We start from the raw sequence: 23,548 nt of genomic DNA on the forward strand, positions 1-23,548 counted from the left end.
CCAAAAATCATATTTTTTAGTGGAGAATTGACATATTTACAGTGAATTGAAATTTAAGTGACTATTTTCCTGTCGTCACATGTGTGATAATGTGACATTGATACAACAATGGCAATCCATGAGAAACGCTCGCAGGTCGGGTGTACTCGACCTGCGAGGTTGTTTATGAAATATGCCGGATGCGTAGGTTGTGATGAGAAAGGCTCACAGATCGAGTACTCTCTTTCTCTCTTCATTGGGCCATCATGCGAGGCGGTGTTTCACGTACACGCGCCTCGCTGGTGCATGCAGCATAATGCTTGTATTAGAAATATAATATAGGTTTGTAATTATGTTAGTACAGAGAAATAACTGGTTAGGACCGGTCATGTAACCGACCACTAACCATTACTAACCGATTATATCGGTTAGTAGCAGTCCGGTTCGGTTATTTTGGGTTTCGTGGCACAAGGTAACCGGTCTCGGTCTCGGTTAGAGCCCTTGAGGGCTCAATAACCGGACCGGACCGGACTTTCAAACACTAGTTATCAACCCCAATGCTGTAAGACTAAATAATTAGCACAACCATATCACAACCATATCACACTTACAACACAAGAGATTTAGTTTGACGAATATGATGAGATATTAGAGTGCATATAGAAATCTGCGAGCCACTTGTGGTCACTTGCGGACCGCCTGTTCGCAGGTGACCGCAAGTGTCTCGCAGATAATCAAAAGGGATCACAGGTATCGCAGGTGTCACGCAGATAGATAGTCTACTACAACATAGTATTTAGTAAATTTAAACTAAAGAAATGTAATCTTCACTTGAGAACTTCAAATGTGCACCACTGCTATGCGATATGAGTCCGGAATACAGTGTTCAAATGTCTACACAAGAGTTTTAGTTCGTATTTACTCATGCCTACTCGCAAGTTGACCGCAGGTGGCTTGCAAACATCCATTTTGTGTGCAGATGCTTGCAAGTGTGTCTCGCATTGGTCTCGCAGGTGTATCGCAAGTGATGCGCAAGTTGCACGCAAGTGTACGCAAGTCTCGCAATGGATACTAACTCTCGTAAGTGTATCTTAAATGTGTCGCAGGTGTGTCGCAGATGAATCTCAAGTGTACCGCAAGCTGAACGCAAGTGTATTGCAGGTGGAATGTTGATTGGATGCAGGACATCTTTCGCCAGTATAATTTATGAATCCCATGGATGAAATGGTTTTGAAATTAGTGAATGTGGGGGAAATGTCACTGAAATACATTGTGAATGTGAGGGAAATGACAGTGATATATATTATGAGTGTCCCAAGAATTTCCTTCAAATCCGCTGACACCAGTCTAATTGAGGAAATTGGGGGAAACGCCAGAGGTCCGGAATCCAGGTTTTCTGGGGAAGTAGTCGGGAAATAAGGGGAGATTTTCGTTGATTTCCAAAGTTGGTTTTCCCCGATGTCCCTCGTTTGGTGTGGAATCAAGTTGGGATGGGAAGAAGAGAGCGAGTCTGAATGAGAGGTGAGACTCCATCACTCAACAATGGCAGACATTGGCTATTAAGTCCCGAAGTCTCTGGAAAAAAACTCGACCACAATCAGGTCCAATAAAGAAGGAAAATAATGGTAAGAAGCCGGTGGCTGACTAGTCATAGCCTCAGACACTTTGTTACTTGTACCTTACTGCAAAAAAATGGTTTTAGTACAGACCTATAGGTACAAACCAACAAGTCCCAAAGAATCAGAGAGATTTGTATACGTTAAACTAGAAGGATAATTAAAATATAAAGAAATATGTTGGAAATATGAAATCTCAGTGAGGTGCGCTGATGCTCGCAGATGCCTGCAGATACTCAGCTCACTAGGTTTAATTTGCACGCAACTGGATTGGTCTGCATGCAGGTGACCGCAGATACTTCTTTTCGGTTCGCAACTGGCACGCAACCTGTGTCCGCAGATGGCACACAGATTTTCCTGTGCCCGATATTAGATCCTCACGAAAGTAATCACGCTGAGGTGATATTGAACGTACCCCACTCCTTCACCACCGTCTCTATGGATTCTTTCCATGCTTCGAGGAGTTTCTTGAAGATTTAGACGACGGTCGGTGTGGTCTTGTCTCGCCAAGGTTGTCGCCTTCCAACTCCTGTTGTGTGATATCCAACATAGCCCCTCGAATTTGTGATACCAACATCCCAGTGTCATTCCATCTCACCTTCCCTTCTACCACCCAGCCATCCAACTCGAAAAGCTTAATGAATCCCTTACTTAAACAATTGACGGATTGTCTTCGCATAAGCTTGGGAGGTTGCTTCTCCCTTGTAACCCCTCTAAGTTACGCAGACGCTGTCTGACGCAGAAATCGGAGAGGCTCAGGACACCGCAAACATGGAGATAGGTCGTCCACTATGATGCCTGATCCAGAAATTCGCCAGAGGCATGCACAATGCCTGTGTTCGGTTTACAAAGCGCCCGTGGTTTGGTGGGCCAAGAACGTCGTTCACGGATCTTGACGATCTGCAAGCGATGTCGGTGAACGCAGTCACCGTTTGTGTAAATGAGCAGGGGAAAGAGCATGGAAATGAGGGGGTTGCTCGTGTGCATCTCCGACAGCCAAGGCTCCGAGTAACCTTTTCCGTAACGAACTTTATACACTTCACAATGTTCTGGGAAGTTCGAATTTCGGACTCGGAGGCACTGCGGACGGAGCAACATCAGATGTAAGCAAGTGGTTTTGTTCCCTTCTCCACCGCTACAACAATGTTTTTAAAAAAACACGGCTATCCCAGGCTCCTCAAAGCCATCTGCACACACAAAGAATCCATTGAAGACCTCAAACGTCCCCGTCACGTCCACCATAAAGTAAATGATGCGGAAAAAAAGCCAGGCAGGATGATAGGCTCCTAGTGGTTTGCGCAAAGGCGTTATCAGCTGAGAAAAGTCCACAACAAAGAACGATACGCACGTCTCGACTCTCAGTTTCGATCCGATCTTGCAGCAGCTGCAGATTCCCAGCAATCACGCAATATCAATGTGCATGATCAAATTACTGGAGTGTATGACCCCATGGTAATAGGATGGTGGGAACTCCAACGCTGAGAGATACTTTGGTAGGTGAATACATGTAATCAAGATCCTAGCAAGATATGAAACTCTAGCTGAGCAAAAGAACACAAAGAGTACGCCAGGCAAACTCACGGAGAGATAGCTCCCATCCCAAACCAACAGACCTATGTTTTTCTTCATCTCCAACGGCAATGCCCCGAACAACATCTCCCACCGGCATCAGCTGGAGAACGCCGGCACGTTTACAGTCTTCCTCGCCCTCTTGTATGCTGTTATCCGAAAGATAGTCGCCTTTGATAGAGGAACAAACACCCGCAATAGGGGAGCGTGACGAAGGGGGAGCAGCGGAGAGCAGAAGTGGAGACTGGTCTATGAAACACTGTTATCCAAAAGCCAGTCGCCTTCGATAAAGTGAATGACCTCGACTTGAGCACGAAGTTGAAATATGAGTGATGCGAGTGTATCCACGAATAAGGTATGAGGCTCTGGACGGCATCATACAGGGAGGGATTGGGTTTGCTCAGTGGATATGAATGAGAAATTGATGAAGTCCGGGGAGTTCCTCACCACCTGGTGGTGCGAAAGGATATGCGACAGATTGACGAAGCCCATTTCAAGCTTCCTCATGCTCCTGAGTGGCATCTGAGATCCTCCACTTCGCTTTCTCCTTCTCTTTTTCCCTTTCGCCCTCCCTTTCCAACCTGCCACCTCCTTCCTCCACTAGTGGCTACCACTATTTATGATTAATCTATGACAACTGTCCAAGAGCCATTGTGTATAATGCCACAGGTTTTATGAAAGGCATCTCATTAGGATTGCCCATCTATTTCATTCAATTTGTCACTGGAATCTTTCATAAGTTATAGGCAAGGATAATGAGATATCATGGGGATATTTCATTAGGCTCTTTGGCCCTTTCATTATCATTTCTGAGACTTTTCATTAGGATATTTCATTAGGCTGCTTCGCCTTTTCATTACCATTTCATAGAATTTTCATTAGGATATTTCATTAGGCTCCTTGGCACTTTCATTACCATTTCTTAGAATTTTCATTAGGATATTTCATTAGGCTCCTTGGCACTTTCATTACCATTTCTTAGAATTTTCATTAGGATATTTCATTAGGCTCCTGCGCTTTTTCATTATCATTTCTTAGAATTTTCATTAGGATATTTCATTAGGCTCCTGTGCTTTTTCATTACCATTTCATAGAATTTTCATTAGGATATTTCATTAGGCTGCTTCGCGTTTTCATTATCATTTCTTAGAATTTTCATTAGGATATTTCATTAGGCTCCTGCGCTTTTTCATTAGGATATTTCATTAGGCCCTTTGGCACTTTCATTACTGAAAACTATATAATAATGATGATATGTATCACATGGGTTGTTGGGAGGGTGGTCACATGACCAATTACCAAAAATAGTCAAAAAGCGAAAGTTGTACCCCTGCACTGTAGCTTCCCGAATCTGGTTGAATTATGTTCTGAAGTGCTCCTGTTGTGGAGATATAAGGTAAAAGAATTCCAAAAGCATTGTGTTTTTTTTGGTTTTTTGCATTTTTCTTCATGAAAACAAAACCAAATAACATGATTCCAACACATTTAGAAAGCTAGATGAAAGGGCAACAAATATCATATCATGGGAAAATTGACCAAAAAAGGAAGGTGCATTCCCTAAAAGAGCAATCAACACTGACAGACTACAAGAGTCAGATATAGACTACCAAGTTTACTGATAGACTACAAAAGACTACAAAAGTCAGACTTAGACTACAAAAGCTTGGACTTAGACTACAAAATTAGGGTTACATTAAAAGGTTTTGTAGTGTCCGCTTTTTCATTAGAAAAGTTTATAGTGTCCGCTTTTTTAGACTATAAAAGTTTGTAGTGTGTGCCTTTTCATTAGAAAAGTTTGTAGTGTCCGCTTTTCAGACTACAAAAGTTTGTAGTGTCCGCTTTTTCATTAGAAAAGTTTGTAGTGTCTGCTTTTTGAGGCTACAAAAAGTTTGTAGTTGACATATAGTTTATAGTGTCCTTGACTCTGTATAGGTTATGGGGATGAGGTTAAAGGATTGACATGATTTTACATATTGCCATTGCTGCAGCATTTACTTTTGACATCATGTACAAATTGTCTTTCACATCAAGAAAGGCTATTCTATGCCTTCATATTGATAGCTACTGTCCTATCTCAAACCATACTTGTAGGTTTATGGGGAACTGGCTAACGGATTCACATGACTTTACATATTGATTGCTATTGCCACATCATCAGCTTTTCACATCATGCCCAAGTTGGCTTTCAAGCCAGAAAAAGCCATTCATAGTAATATCTACTGTTCTGTCTCAATACATTGTTAACTTACATCATGGCCTGACTTAAGGATACATCCAGGGACCAATCAGCTCATCCTATTGCCCTGAAAGAGCTGATATCACAGTTGACTAGGTTTGGGACAGGCAAGTAGCTATCAATGTGAAAGCAGACAGACCAGCAACTATCAATGTGAAATCAGAGAATAGCCTGTCCTGATGTGAAAGGCAACTTGGGTATGATGTCAAAAACTAATCATTTGGCAGTAGTAATATGTAAAGCAATTTAATCCTTCAAACCATATCCACATGGACCTAGAACCATGATTTGAGATAGGACAGTAGCTATCAATATGAAGGCATAGAATAGCCTTTCTTGATGTGAAAGACAATTTGTACATGATTTCAAAAGTAAATGCTGCAGCAATGGCAATATGTAAAATCATGTCAATCCTTTAACCTCATCCCCATAACCTATACAGAGTCAAGGACACTATAAACTATATGTCAACTACAAACTTTTGTAGCCTCAAAAAGCAGACACTACAAACTTTTCTAATGAAAAAGCGGACACTACAAACTTTTGTAGTCTGAAAAGCGGACACTACAAACTTTTCTAATGAAAAGGCACACTACAAACTTTTGTAGTCTAAAAAAGCGGACACTATAAACTTTTCTAATGAAAAAGCGGACACTACAAAACCTTTTAATGTAACCCTAATTTTGTAGTCTAAGTCCAAGCTTTTGTAGTCTAAGTCTGACTTTTGTAGTCTTTTGTAGTCTATCAGTAAACTTGGTAGTCTATATCTGACTCTTGTAGTCTGTCAGTGTTGATTGCTCTTTTAGGGAATGCACCTTCCTTTTTTGGTCAATTTTCCCATGATATGATATTTGTTGCCCTTTCATCTAGCTTTCTAAATGTGTTGGAATCATGTTATTTGGTTTTGTTTTCATGAAGAAAAATGCAAAAAACCAAAAAAAACACAATGCTTTTGGAATTCTTTTACCTTATATCTCCACAACAGGAGCACTTCAGAACATAATTCAACCAGATTCGGGAAGCTACAGTGCAGGGGTACAACTTTCGCTTTTTTGACTATTTTTGGTAATTGGTCATGTGACCACCCTCCCAACAACCCATGTGATACATATCATCATTATTATATAGTTTTCGGTAATGAAAGTGCCAAAGGGCCTAATGAAATATCCTAATGAAAAATCTAAGAAATAGTAATGAAAGTGCCAGGGAGCCTAATGAGAAGTGATGAAATTGTCAAGGTGCTCAATGAAATATCCTAAAAGAAATGGTAATGAAAGGGCCAGATGCCCCAATGAAATCTCCCAATGAAAAATCTAATGAAATGGTCAAGGAGTGTAATGAAATATCCTAATGAAAGCGCCAAGAAGCATTCTAATGAAAATTCAATGAAATGGTAATGAAAGGGTCAAGGAGCTGAATGAAATATCCCAATGAAAATTCCAAGAAAACCTAATGAAAGTGCCAAGGAGCCTAATGAAATATCCTAATGAGAAATATAAAAAATTGTAATGAAAAAGCGCAGGAGCCTAATGAAATATCCTAATGAAAATTCTAAGAAATGGTAATGAAAAAGTGCAGGAGCCTAATGAAATATCCTAATGAAAATTCTAAGAAATGATAATGAAAAAGCGCAGGAGCCTAATGAAATATCATAATGAAAATTCCTTTGAAATGGTAATGAAATATCCTAATGAAAATTCTAAGAAATGATAATGAAAAAGCGCAGGAGCGTAATGAAATATCCTAATGAAAAGTCTCAGAAATGATAATGAAAGGGCCAAAGAGCCTAATGAAATATCCCCATGATATCTCATTATCCTTGTCTATAACTTATGAAAGATTCCAGTGATAAATTGAATGAAATAGATGGGCAATGCTAATGAGATGCCTTTCATAAAACCAGTGGCATTATACACAATGGCTCTTGGACAGTTGTCATAGATTAATCATAAAAGTGGTAGCCACCAGTCCTTCCTCGCCCTCCTCACATCCTCAGGAGACGCAGTAAGACCACCAGCGGGCTCTGATGATGATGAAATGGGGACGAAACACTCTCCACCTCCCCATACCACTTTCGATGTCCATCCACCATCTCACCATTGTCAACCTCATCCTCAACAGACCGTACCTTCTCTTTCACGAGAGGCTTCGACATGCTCACACCCTCCGCTCTCACAAACGAATCATCATCCAGACCAATCCCCGCATTTCGAACTGTGTCCTCGTCAAGCTGAACAACGGTTGTCGTAGGTCTCGCAGGCGTCGTGGGCCTAGTATGCAGCATAGTTTTCTAAGTTGGAGGAGTAGCAGGCTGGACGGCTTCACGTGTCGATGGCGTCGTAGGCTCCCACATTTCTGGGGGGAAAGGGGTCGTAAGCCGCAGAGCCTTCCTGCACCTGCAACCCCGACTTTATCCGACCAAACCTGGAGCGAGGTGGCAACGGCATTGGTTAACGTTGACCGGGACCCGTCATTCATGTGTAACATCGTCGTTCAAAACCATCAAGCCCGTTACGAGATTTGCTCTTGGAGGTGGGGTTTGTGCGTGGTTGTTGGGGATGCAGAGGGAGTGGTTTGATGGGTGCGGCGCTTGCTGTATGCGTACGTGTATGTGGGGTACCATGAAGATTTTAGGGAGGGAGCTGGGCAGGCCGGGGGAGTTGAGATTTTGTGGAGGATGTGGTTGTTGTTATCTAGGATGAAGGCCCATGTTTCGTTGCTGATTGGTAGGTATGAAAGACGACGCTCGACCTCGTGGATCCCGTTGAATTGGCTGGTGGCCCATCCCCTTCAATAACCGTTGATGCATTGATGTCCGACTGCTGCTCCTGACGGTGAGAGCCAATGAGAGGAAAGATTCGGGAAGGTTCATCAGAGCGAGTGAGTGATCTGAGGAGTTGTGCTGTGAAGGATTGAGTGACGGACACGAATTAGTACACGATGAGTGGTACCCATCCATATGCTTATATCTTCCTTCCAACCTCCGAAATCTCTTATGAACCCACCCCAGCCCCAGTTTGAAGTCTTCAAAAAAAAAATCATCCAATGAGTTAATCAGTCACTAGAAATCCATACGCGATGTCGATGAACTAGGATCTCCACGGATTGACGGAAAAGTCCATGCGAAGAGGGGTCTCAGAGAGATTTGGAGATGTCGATGACTATTTCACGCTTCGACGATTTTGTCTGTTAAAACGAGGTCGGTGTCCCAGGATGGCGCTATGGGATTTGGGTAGAACAAGAAGGAATGGCGGATCGCCTGGGACACACGGATGTGAGGAATGAAGTGAAGAGGATGGATGTCGTCGTAGATCAGATCAGATTCAGGACGCTCATGTGACCGACTTGATCACGCAAAGTTGAAAAAGATTGGACTCTTTCTCCCCTCTTTATGGCGAGTGATGCGTCGCAAAACTCACCCATGAACTTTCCGTAACTCCACACTCCTCAATAGACTTTCCTTGAACATGAGTTTGCTCTGTTTTCCGATGAGTCTGTCTGATAGTGGGTCCAAGGCCTCCAGCCGTTCCCTCGCATCTCTCTTCTTCATTTTCTTCGCACCTCACTGACCTCCCCCCTCCAAATACAGACATCCCAGAAGCTCTTGAAGTGTGTGGGGTGTGTTATGCATTGGTTATGTGGGCATGGAGAAAGTTGTGGGCCGCGGGCGGGGCTGGAAGATTGGGAGGAGGAGGGATCAGATGTTGGGCAGGGCAACGGGGAGGAGGAGGGGGGAACAGATTCAAGACGGATACGCTTTAGGATGGATACAGATGTTTGTATCCCGGGGCGGGACAACGACCTCTAGATCTCCTCCCAGTCTGACTCGCTCGATGCTTACTTCCCTTTCTTTCCGCAGCAACTAGCCCCATCCATCAAACCGGGGCATAAGCTTACAAGATCCGCATTCACTTCTCCCCTGCCCACCTACCACACCTAATTGTTACATTCTTCTATATCTAACCTCGCTTTTGTTTTGTAGAGGAACGTATTGTTGCCACTGGGGGGCATTGGATATGCGCTTAGTTGGGCAGGAGCAAATGTTGCGATGATCTACAGGTCCGTCACATGCAAATACTCAACCGACTTTCCCTGATCATCTTGCACCTCCAAAGTTTTCGATCATGTTCTCACGCCTCACGTAACTTTCCCGACACTCATTTTACGTGTACAAATCCGATGTTTCGGATACCGACCTCATCAACAAGCCGCTCAACGAAGAGCTTGGTCCCATCTCAGGACTTACTGCTGTAAGTCACTTCAATTCCCTGTTCTGTTGAATTGTTTCCTCATTTTATGTGCATATATGCAACTAGAATGCTGGTGTATCTGTTCCCAAGCACCTGAGCTTACCCACCACGACTTCAAGAACGTATTCGACGTCAACGTATTTGGGGACTTTTACACCGCTCGCGCCGTGGCTAACTGCGAGTTTCTCTCTCTCTCTCTCTCTCTCTCTCTATGACGGGCCGATAGTAACTTCGTTTCCCAGGTTATGGCTTGGGCGAAAGCAGCATGGTCGATCGTCATTACCTCATTAATGAGCTCACATTTTATCAATAAGTCTGCGTAAGCCGCCCCCCTTGCTCAGGTAATTTGGCTATTCGTTTTCTGGTCATCATTTGATACCCCGACGTCTTCGACACTCTAGGTTTTCTACAACGCCTCCAAAGCCGCTGTTTCAAGCCTCTTTGTTTTTTCGTGCCATTGGTTATTGCCTGTCTCGGATCAATGACGCATTACTCAGCGATCTGAAACAAGCGCCCAACTTCTATCATGTACAACACTGATGAAAGTAACACTATTCAAGTGAATTGAAAGAAAGTATCTGAGCGTCAGAAATATAATTCAAATGTGTACGTCGAATTTTCAACCTTTTCCGAGTCCTTTGGATACGCTAAGTTAACATGTATTGTAGACACATACTCCGATGTCTTAACCTCACAACGTCGGGGTACCGAAACATGATGAAACCTGGCTGTCCCCGCCAATGTTACATGCCCATGCCTCCTTTTCCTGGTAGACCCGTTCTCCTGGATGGAGTTTATCCTGTGGACTACGATGACTTGTGTAATCTATCTGGTACGTCAAGGTTTTGTTTTATACGCCGAGTACTGAGGAGGTTCAACATCATGGTTATTCCCCTACACTGACAGAAGAGCACGCTAACATCATTATGGACTGCTTTGACCTAAATGGCGAAAGTAATGAGTACACAAATGCCAATATTAGGGTGAAAATATTCGAAATTGCGGTTTTTATGGGTGTTTCGATGAAGGAAAAGTTTAGGGAAGAATATGGCAGGTGGGAGGAAGAGATGGAGCAGGATGTGATTACAATTGAATAGAAGGGATGGAAGTTTTATCTTTTTGCTCAAAATAGGACTCTGCTCTCCTTTCATCACCAATTGCATGTTGTTTTTTTTTGCATTTTTCGCAACGCTTGGATTGTTCAAGCCACTAGTATCATGCGTCCGTAGGCGTCGTGAGGTCCTTCCAGGCTCCTTTCCATTCTGATCGGGTGTCACAGTCGCTCAATGTCTCGCTAACGCAAAAGACCCTTAGTTTGTCCTACCTTTGACATGGCGGAAATGATACTTGCCACTCTATTGATCTTCGCTCTGTTCTTGATACCGCTCGCCATACAATATTTCTTGAATCCTCCTAAGATTCATCCCATCCTCAGCATACCTGCAGAATCTGTCTTCTTAACAAGCGCTTTCTTCCTCCTGAAACCTCCTGTTGCCTCAAGTCTTATCTTCGGTACGCACACTACTTTATCCAACCCAGAATAAAGTCACTCAAGCTCGCATTTCCTACAGAATCCCTACCCCATGCACTCCAAATAGTGTCAATTGTCGCTTTTCTCCTTGCTGGAGACGTCTTGTTCAAGGCTCTCTTATACATAGGAGTCGACCCCCAATCTGAAACCGAAGTGGCACCGACTATAGTCAAGGTTCTTATCATCCATGGAAGAATATTCTGCGGTCACCTCAAGGAACTTGTTTATCATGTACTGGGCTTCCGGCATCTCTTATTTGAGAGCGCTGTAGGTTTCGGTCGGACACTGTGTGGATTAGACAATGAGCTCGATGACTTGGAATTATTGATACATATCAAAAAACCACCATCGTGCACGGTGAGTATCAATGTTTTCCTTACATTCCCATTCTATGCTGTTAGTGTTTGAAAATTAGGTTAGTTAACCGGAAAATAACCGGAAAATAACCGGACCTAACCGCAACACTAACCTAACCGTGGTTAGGGTTAGTTGATTTCGAAAATGGAATAACCAGTTATTTTGCGGTTAACTAACCGTTAAATAACCGGTTATAACCGGTTATAACCAGCCCTATTATACACCTTCAAAACGCACTTGAGAACGTCGAAAACGCTTAAAATTTGACTAAGTTACAGTCAAATCGAGGTCTTTACCCTCCCCCACGTAATCCATATGGACTCCAGTGGACTCCAGTGGACTCCAGTGGATTCCAGTGGATTCCAGTGGCCCTCTTACCAGGCCAGATTGGCTGGCAGAATGCCCAGTCCACTGGAGTCCAGTCCAGTCCAGTCCAGTCCAGTCCAGTGGACTCCCACTGGACTGCCAGCCACTTTCCTGAGTCCAGTCCCAGTCCAGTGGACTATGAGTCCAGTCAGAGTCCAGTGGAGTCCAGTGGATTCCAGTGGATTCCAGTCATTCCAGTATATTATTACTCACTGCGGGCCCTGGCTTATATATCCGCTGGGTTTAACGTGAAAAAATGGGGTAGATATTAATAATAATGCTACCTTTTAACTACCAGATTTACTTGAAAGATATTTAAAATCTTTTATTTCATTTTAGCATTTTTTTTCCATCAGAGTTATTAGGAATTTTGTAGGTGGATAAATGTCGAAGATATGGGAGAAGATATTTCTACAAAAGGCAAGTCTATATCTGCAGCAGATATGTGGAAGATATGAATGACCACGAGGTTAAGAAATTTCCAAATATAGCAGTATTCCCTGAGCTAACACTTGCTGAATTAGGTATACTTGTTGACGAACAGCATCATCGCCAGCGGGGGGCTCTGCTCAACCACCCCATTTGCTAACCCTAGCCCTTTTGCCGATGTTCAGCGATTGACTCTTTGCCGATGTTCAGCGATTGACTCTTTGCTGTCAATCTGCATGCGAATGACGGGTCTGGAGCGTCGAAAGGACAAGTGGGGTTGGAACGACGAGATCAGGAGGCCTAGGATCAACAACAAGACGAAGAACTGCACGACTCAAGCTTCAAAGCTTCACGTCTTAAGTTGTTGCCTTCTACCCCCCTTGCGACTCCACTTACCTTTGCCGCTGCGACTGAAGATAATGGTGCGGATCCGAAACACTAGCCATATCCGAATGACGCTGGCAACCAAATCGTTCATCCTGCCTCTGTGGTTCCTCCATCAGGTGTTGTGGCTCGACTCAGTGAGTTTGCCACAGAGTTGCCGTCGCAGAGCATGCAAGGTCGTCACCAAGTCATCACTCAAAACGAAAAAGGCGAAAACAAAAGTCACTATTCTCTCTCTGTTACCTCAGAACCCTCAACTAACACACTCTACACAGATATCAAGATTCAGAAGTCCCTACAGCACCCAAACATCGTCAATTCTCAAGACTGCTTTGAAGATGATGACAACGTCTACATGACCCTCGAACTATGCCCCCCTGGTTCCGTCATGGACATGCTCCGACGCCGTCGCCGCTTCTCCAAGCCAGAGTCCCGCTTCTTCTTGGTCCAGCTCATCGGTGCCTGCCACTACATGCACGCCCACCAGCTCATCCAACGCGACCTCAAGGCTCGGTGATTTGTTTCCCGATGGGAACATGAACATCAATGTTGGTGACCTTGACCTTGTGGCTTTCATCGAGAACCCTGGGGAGAGGAAGAAGACCATTTGCGGCACCCCAAATTATGTCGCACCCGAGGTATGGCTCGACATCACGAATGGACACAGCTTCGAGGTGAATATGTGATCCATTGGCGTTATCTTGTGCACACTTGCTGTCGGCCGCCGTCCGTTCCAGATCAAGGACGTCAAGGCCATTTACAAGTAAGCCTTCTGGTCTAATGCTTGATTTTCCCATTTTAATGTGTTCAGGCGCATCCGCGGCAACGAATACAAATTTCCCATAGACCGCGTCATCTCTGGGGCAGTCCAACACCTCACTCCACAGATTTTGACCCTCAATCCCTCACAATGTCCAACCCTGCACGAAATTGTTGACCACGCATTCTTCACGCATGGCGCTGTCCCCTCCTACATCCCCTCTGCACACGATGGCACCCCAGACTTTAAACACATATCCGAATTCGTGTCGGACACCAACTTGAAGCACCTGAGAAAAGACGATGCTGTCCTCTGCGTTGGGAGGCATGGCGGCGAGGAAGAGTATCATCACCAGCATCGCACAGCAGGAGAAGGAGTTCCAAAAGGCCGTTCAGCCTGGCTCGCCTATCTCTGCACTGCTCAGCTCTGCGAGGCAGCCTTTCCTCATGGGCAATCCCACTGGTCCCAGTGGTGCGGCTTCCAGTGCGCATGAGAACCAGTTGTTGAGGAAGTTGCAAGCAGTGAAGGAGAGCCCATTGGGCAGGAGGACTGTTACACATGGTCTTGACGGAGGCATTGTGGAAGAAGAGGGCAGATTGCAGAAGAGGAGGATGGAATGGGAGGACGAACACGAAGAGGAGGAAGCGAGGCTGAGGAAGGAGTTGGAGGAGAATCTCCCGGTGACGGCAGGTCGGTGTTTCTCAGCTCCTGCTTGTTATGTCCCCTTGCTGACTTGTTGATAGCCCCTCCGACTGCAGCCCTTCCGCCCCCCAAACCAAATAAATTCGACATAGCTGCTCCCTTGCCTTCGACGCCAAAGCCGCAGGGAAGACCCAACCTTCAAATCTAATGTGAAGCACGATACTTCGTCAGTAGCTTTGGACTCATCGTACTCGAGTCTTGGGAGAGAAGTTTTACTTCTGGTAAGTTGATGCATCCTTCAACATATGAGGGACCACTAAACTTTATTTTAGTATTATACCAAAACGTGGCCCACCATCCTCCAAGCTGTGGCTACAGCAATGCAAGCAGGAGACCCCCACGTTCTTGCAGCGATGGTAGAGAGCTAACCAAAGTTGAAACCGCGATAACTCCCTCCCCCAATCGGCAAGAACCTGCGATGTTTTTCTTCGTGATTTTTGATTTGGTATACAAAGCACTGGCCACCTCCTCTCCAAACTCATCTTCAAGCACGTCGACCCGACAAACCAATGTTATCTCTGGTCTTCAAGCTCTCAAATGTCTGGCGCGACCAGATTACTTGGGGAAAGCGATTATGGAACCTGCCATCTTTGAGGAGTTCATTAGTCTGTGCTATCATATGGCGATGACGGAACCTGCAAATATTCAGGTCGTTTTGGTTGAGGTGATTGCTATCTTTGCTGCATCTCATGGTGCAGGAAACATGTACGTCGTTCGTTCCTACCAAAAATCAAGTGTTGAACTTTGCATCATGTTAGGTCAACAGATGCACTTTCTGCAACCTTTCCTCAGGCGGATTGTTTGAGGATATGTTCACATATTCTGAAGCACACCACATCTACTGCACGTGGGGGGGTCATTCTTAAGTGCCTTTGACTTACCTCCGGATTTTGGAATCAGGTTCTGTTCTTTCTCCATGTTAGAGGGATGAGTTGTAGATCGTATATCTGATTGTATCCGCACTGTCCGCGTTTACGGTCATTGGGCCTTTGATCAGTACATCTCAATGTGAAGATGTCAGAAGCATTGCCATCGTTCTGTACTGCGGTACGCTCTACCCATCATTAGTGTTGCCGAAGTTCAGTTCTGAACCATCAGTTTGGACCGAACTGGCAGAACCGAACGGACAGTTCGGTTACGGTTCTGGTTCTGGTTCGGGCTAGGGTGGTCAGTTCTAGTTCGCAGTTCGGGCTTGAGAGAAATTTCAAGAACTGTATTAGAACCGGTTTGAACTGAACTGAACGTTGACTGAAGGTACATTTTTTCGTTGAGAATTGGCTGAGAAATGCAAGAGAAATGTGGAATAAAGTTGCATTTGTGAGTGTTGAGTTGTGTTTGCATGTCTGTTTCCTATTCAACCAACCCTACTGTCTGCATCCACTCTTCGACTCCCTTAAAACCTTCCAAATTGGATCAAGGAGACGATCAATCCCACTCGTCACACTCACTTTCACATCCCCCGGATGGAGGTACCCTTTTCCCTAAACTCCCGCATCTCCCCAAACGATTCTTGGTAGTGCGATGTTTGTGTGATGTGGCTCCAAATTTCGTGCATGTTCAATGCTGAAGATGGTAGGGGCACGTTATCGCTTACGAAGAGTGGTGAAGGGGAAGAGTTCGAGAGGGAAGGGGGGAAGAGGGCAAAGTAAAGGAAGGAGCGATACGATTCGTATGGTTTGTAGGTGTCGAGGTTACACTCTTTTGTGAGTTGGTTAGTACGGTTGGTATGAGAACCCTTAAACAAACTTGAATTTTGATGTTAGGATGCTGAGGTGAAGACAGACGTTAGTAAGCATTGGAGGTTCTGCCTCGAGCCGACGATTGCTGCATGTAACTGCACGCACGATGACCCAGATTTCATCTTCATCCATCCCCAATGACAATTTTGTCTCAACATGCAGGATAAAGTCGCTCGTTGTCTCTCGCGCCTTTCCCCGACAACATTCGATTCTCTACAATAACTGCGTTTGTTGACTTGCAGTGCACAGTCACCCGAAACCTCGAAAATCATAGTCAATGATGTACCTCCCACTGCCAGGCCTCCAAGCATACGTCAGGTCCACTGTTGAACTTGTCGGGCGTGTCGACGCTGGAGACTTCATGTACAGCAACTTCGGTTGATTGAGTGATGACATCGGCGGCTGTCGAGGTGGAGATTCCAACTTGCTGCCCAGATTTTGCCAGTTCGGCAGTCTGAACCGAGAACTGAACGGAACCGGACGGGGAAGAACGGTTCTTACCAGTTCAGTCCTGTTTGGTCCTCAGTTCTGCCTGGGGGGTCATCAGTTCGGTTCTCAGTTCTAAAAAAGATGAGAAGAACTGGACCGAACTGAACTTCGGCAACACTACCCATCATGCTATTCACAAACCACTCATTCTAGATCTCTTTTCGTCAGACTTACTTAAGGATGAATCGTCCGAAATTGACCTGGTTGGGCTTACTCTACCAGCATTGAAGTCATTGCTAGACTTGCCAACTGCTCCTGGGTCAAACGGACTGGTAGCTACCATTTACATCATGTAAACGTGGCAGTTGCCATGGGCCATCTTGATCAGCTACCACGTTGGAATGAAACAGTTTTTCATTCCTGTTTCATTCCTGTCCATGGCGACGAAATAGAACTGCTTGTGACGAACTGGAATTTCTTTCATTTTGGCTTCATTCATGTCATTGAGCTGCCTCATTTTTGTTTCATTCATTTTGGTGCATGTGTTTCGTTCCATTGTGAGATGGGAGGTGATTATGTAATTGATCAGAACAAAATGTAAGTGCCCTATTTGGCAACACCACTGCTAGCTCTTTGCATATATCTGCCTCAAATCCAAAAATACCCCCATATGGCCCCTCAATCCACTGCAGAAGGGCACAACCCATATCAGGCATCATTTGTATATTATTTCCTTATTTGTACATGTACTACATCATTGAAATAACTGTCCAGAAAGAATGAAATAATAATTGAAAATGAATGAAATATTCAATCCTCTGGCAAGAATGAAACAAAGAATGAAATAATTGTCAGGAATGAATGAAGCAGAATCAAACTTATTCTTTCTGGCAGGAATGAAACATAAGTGAGAATGAAACAGAATGAGGCAAAAGGTGTTTCATTTTCCCTGGAAAAGAATGAAACAAAAAATGAAAAAATCGTCGCAAATGAATGAAACACACCTTTTCTGAAGAAATGAAATAAGTGCCATGAAATGAAATCATTTCATTTCATTCACGGTAGCTGATCAAGATGCCTCACGGCAACTGCCACATTTTCATGATGTAAATGGTACCTACTAATGTCAAACGTGAATGAAGGGTATGACCGATTAGTTCATGCCCTTTATCAGCTTGTTTGCTTCACAGTGATGAGATGCGGTACGCCTTTTCAAGTGCCAAATTAACATATTTACCAATGATGCAAATACAGTGGACGAAGTGGTGCAAAGAAGATCAAGAACAACCTCTTGGCAGGAGTCCTCGTATTGATTGTCATCCCCAGCACAGTGAAGCTCAGCAGATCTGCAGTCGAGCACTGTTGTTTCTTAATATCTCAGAAGTTGCTGGATGTGGATGGTGTGAGCTTCATTCATTCAACACGCCTTTTTGCTTACTACCATGATCCTCCAGACATCATTAACTGCTGCCCACTGCACGAAAACGCTCGTCGCGTCAGCTTCAGCGGGTAACCCGACCCTTCGGCAGTGTGTGCGGCTTTTGATACCTGCCCTGGTCGAATTCATCGCCAAGATGGCACCTCAAGCGCATGAAGGGTCGATAACGGAGCCTCAAGCAGCCGCGATCATTGGGGAGACCTGTAAGGCCTTTTCCATCTCTTCAACACTGTCACCGAAGATCTACGTGGGTGTTTTCTCTCCCTCTTCCTCCCCTTGACTCTCATACATTACAATGCAGGTGCACGTGTCTTGGGTGTCTTATTACCCTCCTGCTCGTCAGCAATGGTGCGAGCACACAAGCACTAAGTGCGCCGATATCTACACAGGCTATGACCCAGCTACTTACGTATGCTATGGCCTCACGTGCAGGGTTCGAAGAGGCTGCTGGGAAGCTGGATCCTGCGATGAGGGAGTTGTTAGAGAAGTCGATTCGGAGAGCTTTGGGTGGTGTGCAGGGGACGCAGGCTCAGCAGGCTGTGAAGTCACAGATATCGCTTCGCTCGTTCTAGTCGTGAGATTCAATATTTTTGATGTCCTTTTTTATGTTCGTCGTGGCAGTAAGATAGATGTGCAATTTGTATGGTTTCAACCCAACGGAAGTTACCCATGGCCAACCTGCAATCTTTGTACACCCTCCTCCACAATTTTCTCATCCTTCTGACTAGCAGGTGTGTCGTACCCACCCTTTATTCCTTCTTCCCTCACCTTCTCAACAGCTTTCACAGGCCCAGACCCCTCCCACCCAGATAAAGCCTGCCTCTTCGCATTCTCCACCCTTAAGAAAAACTCGGGGCTTTATGAAGGCGGGATTAGTTGGCTGTGAGGAAGAAGAGAAAGAAAGAAAGAAGGGGAGGAGTGAAAGAGAGGGAGGGGAGGGAGAGTGTACCGCTTATTACGCCGTTATGCCCTGGAAGACCTTGTGCAAGGTGGATGTGGTTTTGTTTCATTTTTGACAGTCCTTGCTTGGCTTTTTCAAAGATGTCAAAGTTAGCTTCTTTTTTATATGAGAAATCAGGACACACAGATATATTCCCAAGCGGCCAACGTTCGTCTCGTGTACATGTCCAGCTACAGCGATGGATATATCCGATCAGCGGCTGAGAAAACTGGCTTGCAGTGAGGTACAACTCGACTGTCTATTCTTTATCAGCTGGGTTGGGTGCTTCGAGAAAAGGGTGGAACGAACCTTGAGAGAATCTCCTTGATGAGCGTGTATCCATCATACGTTGGGATCTGCCGAATCCGGTGGTAGTGGTTCTGTAGAGGAACCCTCGGGTTTCCAGAACCCTTCCACCTCGCCATGGCGTCGAGACGATGTATCGTCGTCCGCTAAATGCCCTCTCAACGCGTGGGTCGCCTTCGGATGTTGGATGGGATGGGTTGCAGTTGAGAACCTGCAAAAGACGAAGACAAAAAGGTTTGATCAGTATTTCGACACCATATGCATAAAGAAGAACTTACCTAATTTATTTAGAGCCATCCCAGCCCCGCTTTGCATCGACGCAACATATCAACGTCTGCCAATCTCTCTACGACGTGGTCCTCCTGGGACCCCTTTCTGGTTTTCGGTCGACGTTGTGGGCTGGAACATACACACGGTTAGTTTATGAAGGTTTCGCGAAGAGGTCGACGTACCTTCGTCGTTCGATCGCTTCCTTGCGTCGTCGCCTCTCTTCCACCTCTCCAAGGCTCGCCAGGACGTATCGATGTCCGCCAAACACGTTTGGGTCGTCGTGGATGTTCAGCAACATCCGGGTATGTTGTAGCTTTCCAGTAAAGGTGAGTACTACTTGTTTGAGTTCCGAGGCGATCACTCACCTCTTTAAAGGCTGTATACGAAAGTTGCCGCCTTCCGAACATCCTCAAGCATTCGCGACATCGCCATCTACCCCAAGCTACCTCCAGCACGAGTCCGTCGTCAATTTATAACGTTCTACTGTCACATGTTGTAGCTTTCGGATAAAGGTGAGTTGTACGTTGGTTTCAGTTATGAGGTGATTACTTACTCCTTTAAGGTCGATTACTCCCGTTAACGTTGCCCTGCCTGTGCAACAGCGCCAAATACACGCTAGCCACCGTCAACACAAGTCCGTGGTCGAGTTATGCGGAGTCTACTGTCGATTTCAAAGTAAGTCATAACCTTTCGTCGTTATGCGAGTATTCATGAACTCACCTTTGATCTTCAGCGGCACCTATACCCAATACACCCTCCCCAAGGCCCAACACGACGTATCGACGTCCGCCAAACATGTTGGAGACATCGTTAAGCTTCTGCAAATGCGCCGTCCGTTGTAACGTGTGAGTTTTGCGTTCATCATATGGCTGGAAATAGTGTGGTGAGAGAGGATAGCGCAGTGAACAGGTAATGCCAGTGAGGAGGGAGCTCGAGCATAAGTAGAACGAAATCTATGACCTTGTGTTAGTAGAAACAGGTGAAAAGATAATCTAGTACTTAATATGGCGTGAAACTTCCAATCTGACACTTGCTTCAAGTGGCTGGGCGCGTTCCCGTGTCCATGTTGAATGTTGAGCTGGTTGGTTCAAGGTTGCCGTTAGGTGGTCATTGAACGTCGTTACGATCTCGTGAATGAAGCAAGTGGCCGTGGATCACAAAGGAACAAGCACAATCATTCAACAAAATGTCCAGATTACATGAGGCGACGAAGGACTGATGTGGCGACGTGATTAACCAGGAGTGCTAAGAAGGTCAAAGGTATATCGAGCCAAGTTAAGATCAGCCTTGTAAGTCGCATTAGTTCATACATCGAGTGAAAATTGACAGAGCGACAATTCACCTTGCCCCAAACCCACTTTGAGTAGGGTGTCAACGCGATCACTCAGCATGCTGCGTCTTCCCAAGGCAAGCATGCCCAAGATGATGATGGCTCCACGGCACTGCTGTCTCAGAATGTTTTGTTTAGAACCTGCACGACACTATGTAAGGGTAAAGAGCCCCAATGCCAGGTGGACATACTATAGATCTGCCAAAGCCTGGAAATGACATCCTGATGAATCTGCTCCTCTTCACTCATAATATGCATCATCTCCTCCAGACTTGTCAGTTCAGCTAAAGTGGTTTCAACATCTGTGAAACCATCATTATCCCCAGTCAAGGGTGATAAAAGGAATCTCACCCAATAATGTTGCAGTGACTACTGAGCTGCCATTTCCTGGTCTACCAAGGGAGGTTTGGAAGGCTTTGATCAGTGTGAGAGAAATCGCAGCATCCCGAAGCTTGAGGACGCTACCATTCCGAGAAGTCAAAGACAAGTTTGCTTGAAATAGTTTTTCCGCGGAAGGGGGAGGAAGAGAAAACAAAGACGACAAAACGAAGAAGATGAAGATCAAAAAAAGCTCCAAAGAAGATCAAAAAAACAAAAAATATATTCGACCCCGACTCCCACACATTCATAATCCGACTCTTTAGAACATCCGCAGGTGAACAAACAGTAGTAGCCACCGTCCCCGCCACAAAGTTCGCTGTGAAATGACACGGGATGTTATCTTCGAATATGTGCGTTTTGATCAGTTCCGCTTTGGAAAAGTCGTATCTAATGAAGGCATGTTAGCGTTCTCAGTGGATAGCATAGGGGAGAAAAGAAAGAAGAAGAAGGAGGGGGAGAAGAAAGAGGAGGGAAGAAAAGAGAGGAAGGAGGAAGGAGGACTGACGAAGCGAGCTGACCAGCGTTCATCAAGACTGCTCTGAACATGTTTGGACCAACGCTGCAGGCTAGTGAGGATATGCCTTCTTCCCGGACCATCTGGAGATGAAGCGTTTAGTTAGTTAGCTTAGATCGACGAATGAATGAATGAAGCGAGTTAGTCGCATGAATGAAGAGGGTGAATGAGTGATAAGCTCCAGAGCAGATCCCCAAGGGCCAGATGAGTGCCTATGAGGGTGAGCTGGAGAAAATGTTCGAAGCGCACACAAGCATGAATAAGCTCAATTTGAAGAATAAGCCCAGAGCACATACGAGGAAGAGCTCATGAGCCAATACAAATTCAAGCTCAGAACCGACGCAAAGACACTCTGAGAAGAATAAGAGACAAACTCGAAAAAGAAAAGATAACTCATGCGGAAAAGAGCATCAAAGCAATGTTTATAATTGATCTCAGGGAGCTTCGCAAAGTCTCCTCGTAGCTGGACCATCACGATCTCTATTCGTCATTCAGTCCATCAACCCCTCCAATATGAACAGAAGGCAGAAGAGGGGAATTCAAACAAACCTCCTGGGTTTCCAACAAAACCTGCAATATCACCCGCTTAACAAACCGGCGAATCAGCATCGAAAAGGGCAAGAGATGAGGAGGAGAGAGTGCACCCATACTACCAGCCGCAGCCAACTTCCACGCCAGAGCATCCTTCCCACCAAACAACTTCTTGCTCTCGTCGTATGGCCAGAACCGACACATGTAGTAAGACATTGAACGTGTCCATGTTCTTGAGATGCCGTCGAACATCCCTCGTATGCCTGTCACAGTGACATCAGCTCATGTATAATGATAGGGGAGAGGAGAGGGAAGGCTTACCCGCAGTGACCGTTTGAATAGTCTTCTTGATTCTCTCAATCATATGTTTGTCGCCTGATGCTTGGAGGCGGACTTTGCTTAGGACTATATGTGTCTTCTCAGTGCACACCTCTCATCAGGGTGTGAAAGAGGAGGGGGAGCGTACTGTGTGATCAACACCGCTATCGTCGCAGCGACACCTACCAAACATCCAAGTGAGCTATAACATCCAGGGATATATGCGCGAACGTACCACCCAACCAAAAGGGGTAAGGCTTCTTCGCAGGTCCAAACGACGTATCACCATCCACAAAACCAGCGCATGCAGCTGGAATGCCTCATGCAAAGTGCTGAGTGCTTAGAAACAACCACGGCCATCAATATTGCGCGTGATATTCCAATGCGACGTAAGTACTCACCACGAGCCTATCCCAGCTCGTAAATGCAAAACGCCAGCTGTCCGTAGCGTATCTCCTCATTGCCCACAATCCTGCGCCCTTCCGGCGGCGTTCACGCATTGATTTTGAATGTTAAGTCTTTGTGTCACATGGTCGTTACCTTGCTCGCCCTTCTGTCTGTCTGTCGGGTTTGTTGTAGGTAGTAGAACGAAATATGAAGCCTTTGTTAGCTGAAAATTTGTATAAGAGAGAATGTGGTCCTCACGTTGGGTGGAACAGCAGATCTTCTTGCTGGGCACATTCCCGTGTACATTTTGAATGTTGAATGTTGAGCTTTGGTTGCCATTAGGTGGTGTTGTATGCTGCGACAAGGTCGTAGATCATGATGGAAGCAAGTGCCGAGGTAACAATGTCCTGCGTCCAGCATCAACGTGATACATTGGAGTGAAATGTAGCCTTATTAAGCAGGTGTTACATAGATCCGAAAATACTGCTATATTGGGAAGTTTGTTCACCTCGTGTTATTCATATCTTCCACATATCCTCTGTGCAGATATGGATTGCCTTTAGTAGAAATAATCTTCTCCAATATCTTCGATGTTTATCCACCCACGTAATTCTTAATAATTCTGACGGAAAAAAATTGATAAAATGAAATAAAAGATTTTAAATATCTTTCAACTAATTCCGGTAGTTAAAAGGTAGCATTATTATTAATATCTACCTAATTTTTCCACATTAAAACCAATAGATATATAAGCCAGGGCCCGCAGTGACTATTATATATGAATAT

General features: G+C 45.1%; 6 protein-coding genes across 6 annotated transcripts; 3 read left to right on the forward strand and 3 right to left on the reverse strand.

Annotated features, from left to right (window-relative positions):
* Positions 1–2,996: 2,996 nt before the first annotated feature.
* LACBIDRAFT_307866 (uncharacterized protein) lies at positions 2,997–3,543 on the reverse strand (the record flags this gene model as incomplete). Its single annotated transcript, XM_001886401.1, has 3 exons — positions 2,997–3,114; positions 3,173–3,413; positions 3,465–3,543. 3 exons carry the CDS (start codon positions 3,541–3,543, stop codon positions 2,997–2,999), a joined length of 438 nt encoding a protein of 145 aa, XP_001886436.1.
* A 7,438-nt stretch (positions 3,544–10,981) lies between these two features.
* LACBIDRAFT_307868 (uncharacterized protein) lies at positions 10,982–11,605 on the forward strand (the record flags this gene model as incomplete). The annotated part of the gene is made up of 3 exons (XM_001886345.1): positions 10,982–11,162; positions 11,222–11,538; positions 11,597–11,605. 3 exons carry the CDS (start codon positions 10,982–10,984, stop codon positions 11,603–11,605), a joined length of 507 nt encoding a protein of 168 aa, XP_001886380.1.
* Positions 11,606–15,016: 3,411 nt separating this feature from the next.
* On the forward strand, positions 15,017–18,428 carry LACBIDRAFT_307872 (uncharacterized protein). Its single transcript, XM_001886346.1, has 6 exons — positions 15,017–15,226; positions 16,576–16,666; positions 17,473–17,549; positions 17,602–17,749; positions 17,802–18,016; positions 18,087–18,428. The coding sequence occupies exons 3-6, from the start codon at positions 17,545–17,547 to the stop codon at positions 18,355–18,357; spliced, it is 639 nt and encodes a 212-aa protein (XP_001886381.1). The 5' UTR covers positions 15,017–15,226; positions 16,576–16,666; positions 17,473–17,544; the 3' UTR covers positions 18,358–18,428.
* Positions 18,429–18,657: 229 nt separating this feature from the next.
* On the reverse strand, positions 18,658–18,910 carry LACBIDRAFT_307873 (uncharacterized protein; the record flags this gene model as incomplete). The annotated part of the gene is made up of 2 exons (XM_001886402.1): positions 18,658–18,815; positions 18,871–18,910. 2 exons carry the CDS (start codon positions 18,908–18,910, stop codon positions 18,658–18,660), a joined length of 198 nt encoding a protein of 65 aa, XP_001886437.1.
* Positions 18,911–19,585: 675 nt separating this feature from the next.
* LACBIDRAFT_307875 (uncharacterized protein) lies at positions 19,586–19,811 on the forward strand (the record flags this gene model as incomplete). The annotated part of the gene is made up of 2 exons (XM_001886347.1): positions 19,586–19,627; positions 19,677–19,811. 2 exons carry the CDS (start codon positions 19,586–19,588, stop codon positions 19,809–19,811), a joined length of 177 nt encoding a protein of 58 aa, XP_001886382.1.
* Positions 19,812–20,751: 940 nt separating this feature from the next.
* On the reverse strand, positions 20,752–22,421 carry LACBIDRAFT_307876 (uncharacterized protein; the record flags this gene model as incomplete). Its single annotated transcript, XM_001886403.1, has 9 exons — positions 20,752–20,933; positions 20,983–21,202; positions 21,255–21,399; positions 21,518–21,596; positions 21,665–21,738; positions 21,823–22,006; positions 22,076–22,111; positions 22,171–22,320; positions 22,379–22,421. The coding sequence occupies 9 exons, from the start codon at positions 22,419–22,421 to the stop codon at positions 20,752–20,754; spliced, it is 1,113 nt and encodes a 370-aa protein (XP_001886438.1).
* Between the last annotated feature and the right edge of the window lie 1,127 nt (positions 22,422–23,548).

Source organism: Laccaria bicolor, genomic scaffold (genome assembly GCF_000143565.1).
Source record: "Laccaria bicolor S238N-H82 LACBIscaffold_37 genomic scaffold, whole genome shotgun sequence".
Taxonomy (NCBI): Eukaryota; Fungi; Basidiomycota; class Agaricomycetes; order Agaricales; family Hydnangiaceae; genus Laccaria; species Laccaria bicolor.

Bases quoted from the DNA above. Each gene is read 5' to 3' on its own strand.
- LACBIDRAFT_307872 (XM_001886346.1), top strand. The intron at 17,750-17,801 runs GTGAGCTTCATT...ATGATCCTCCAG, and splicing joins AGTTGCTGGATGTGGATGGT to ACATCATTAACTGCTGCCCA. The intron at 18,017-18,086 runs GTCACCGAAGAT...ATTACAATGCAG, and splicing joins TTTTCCATCTCTTCAACACT to GTGCACGTGTCTTGGGTGTC.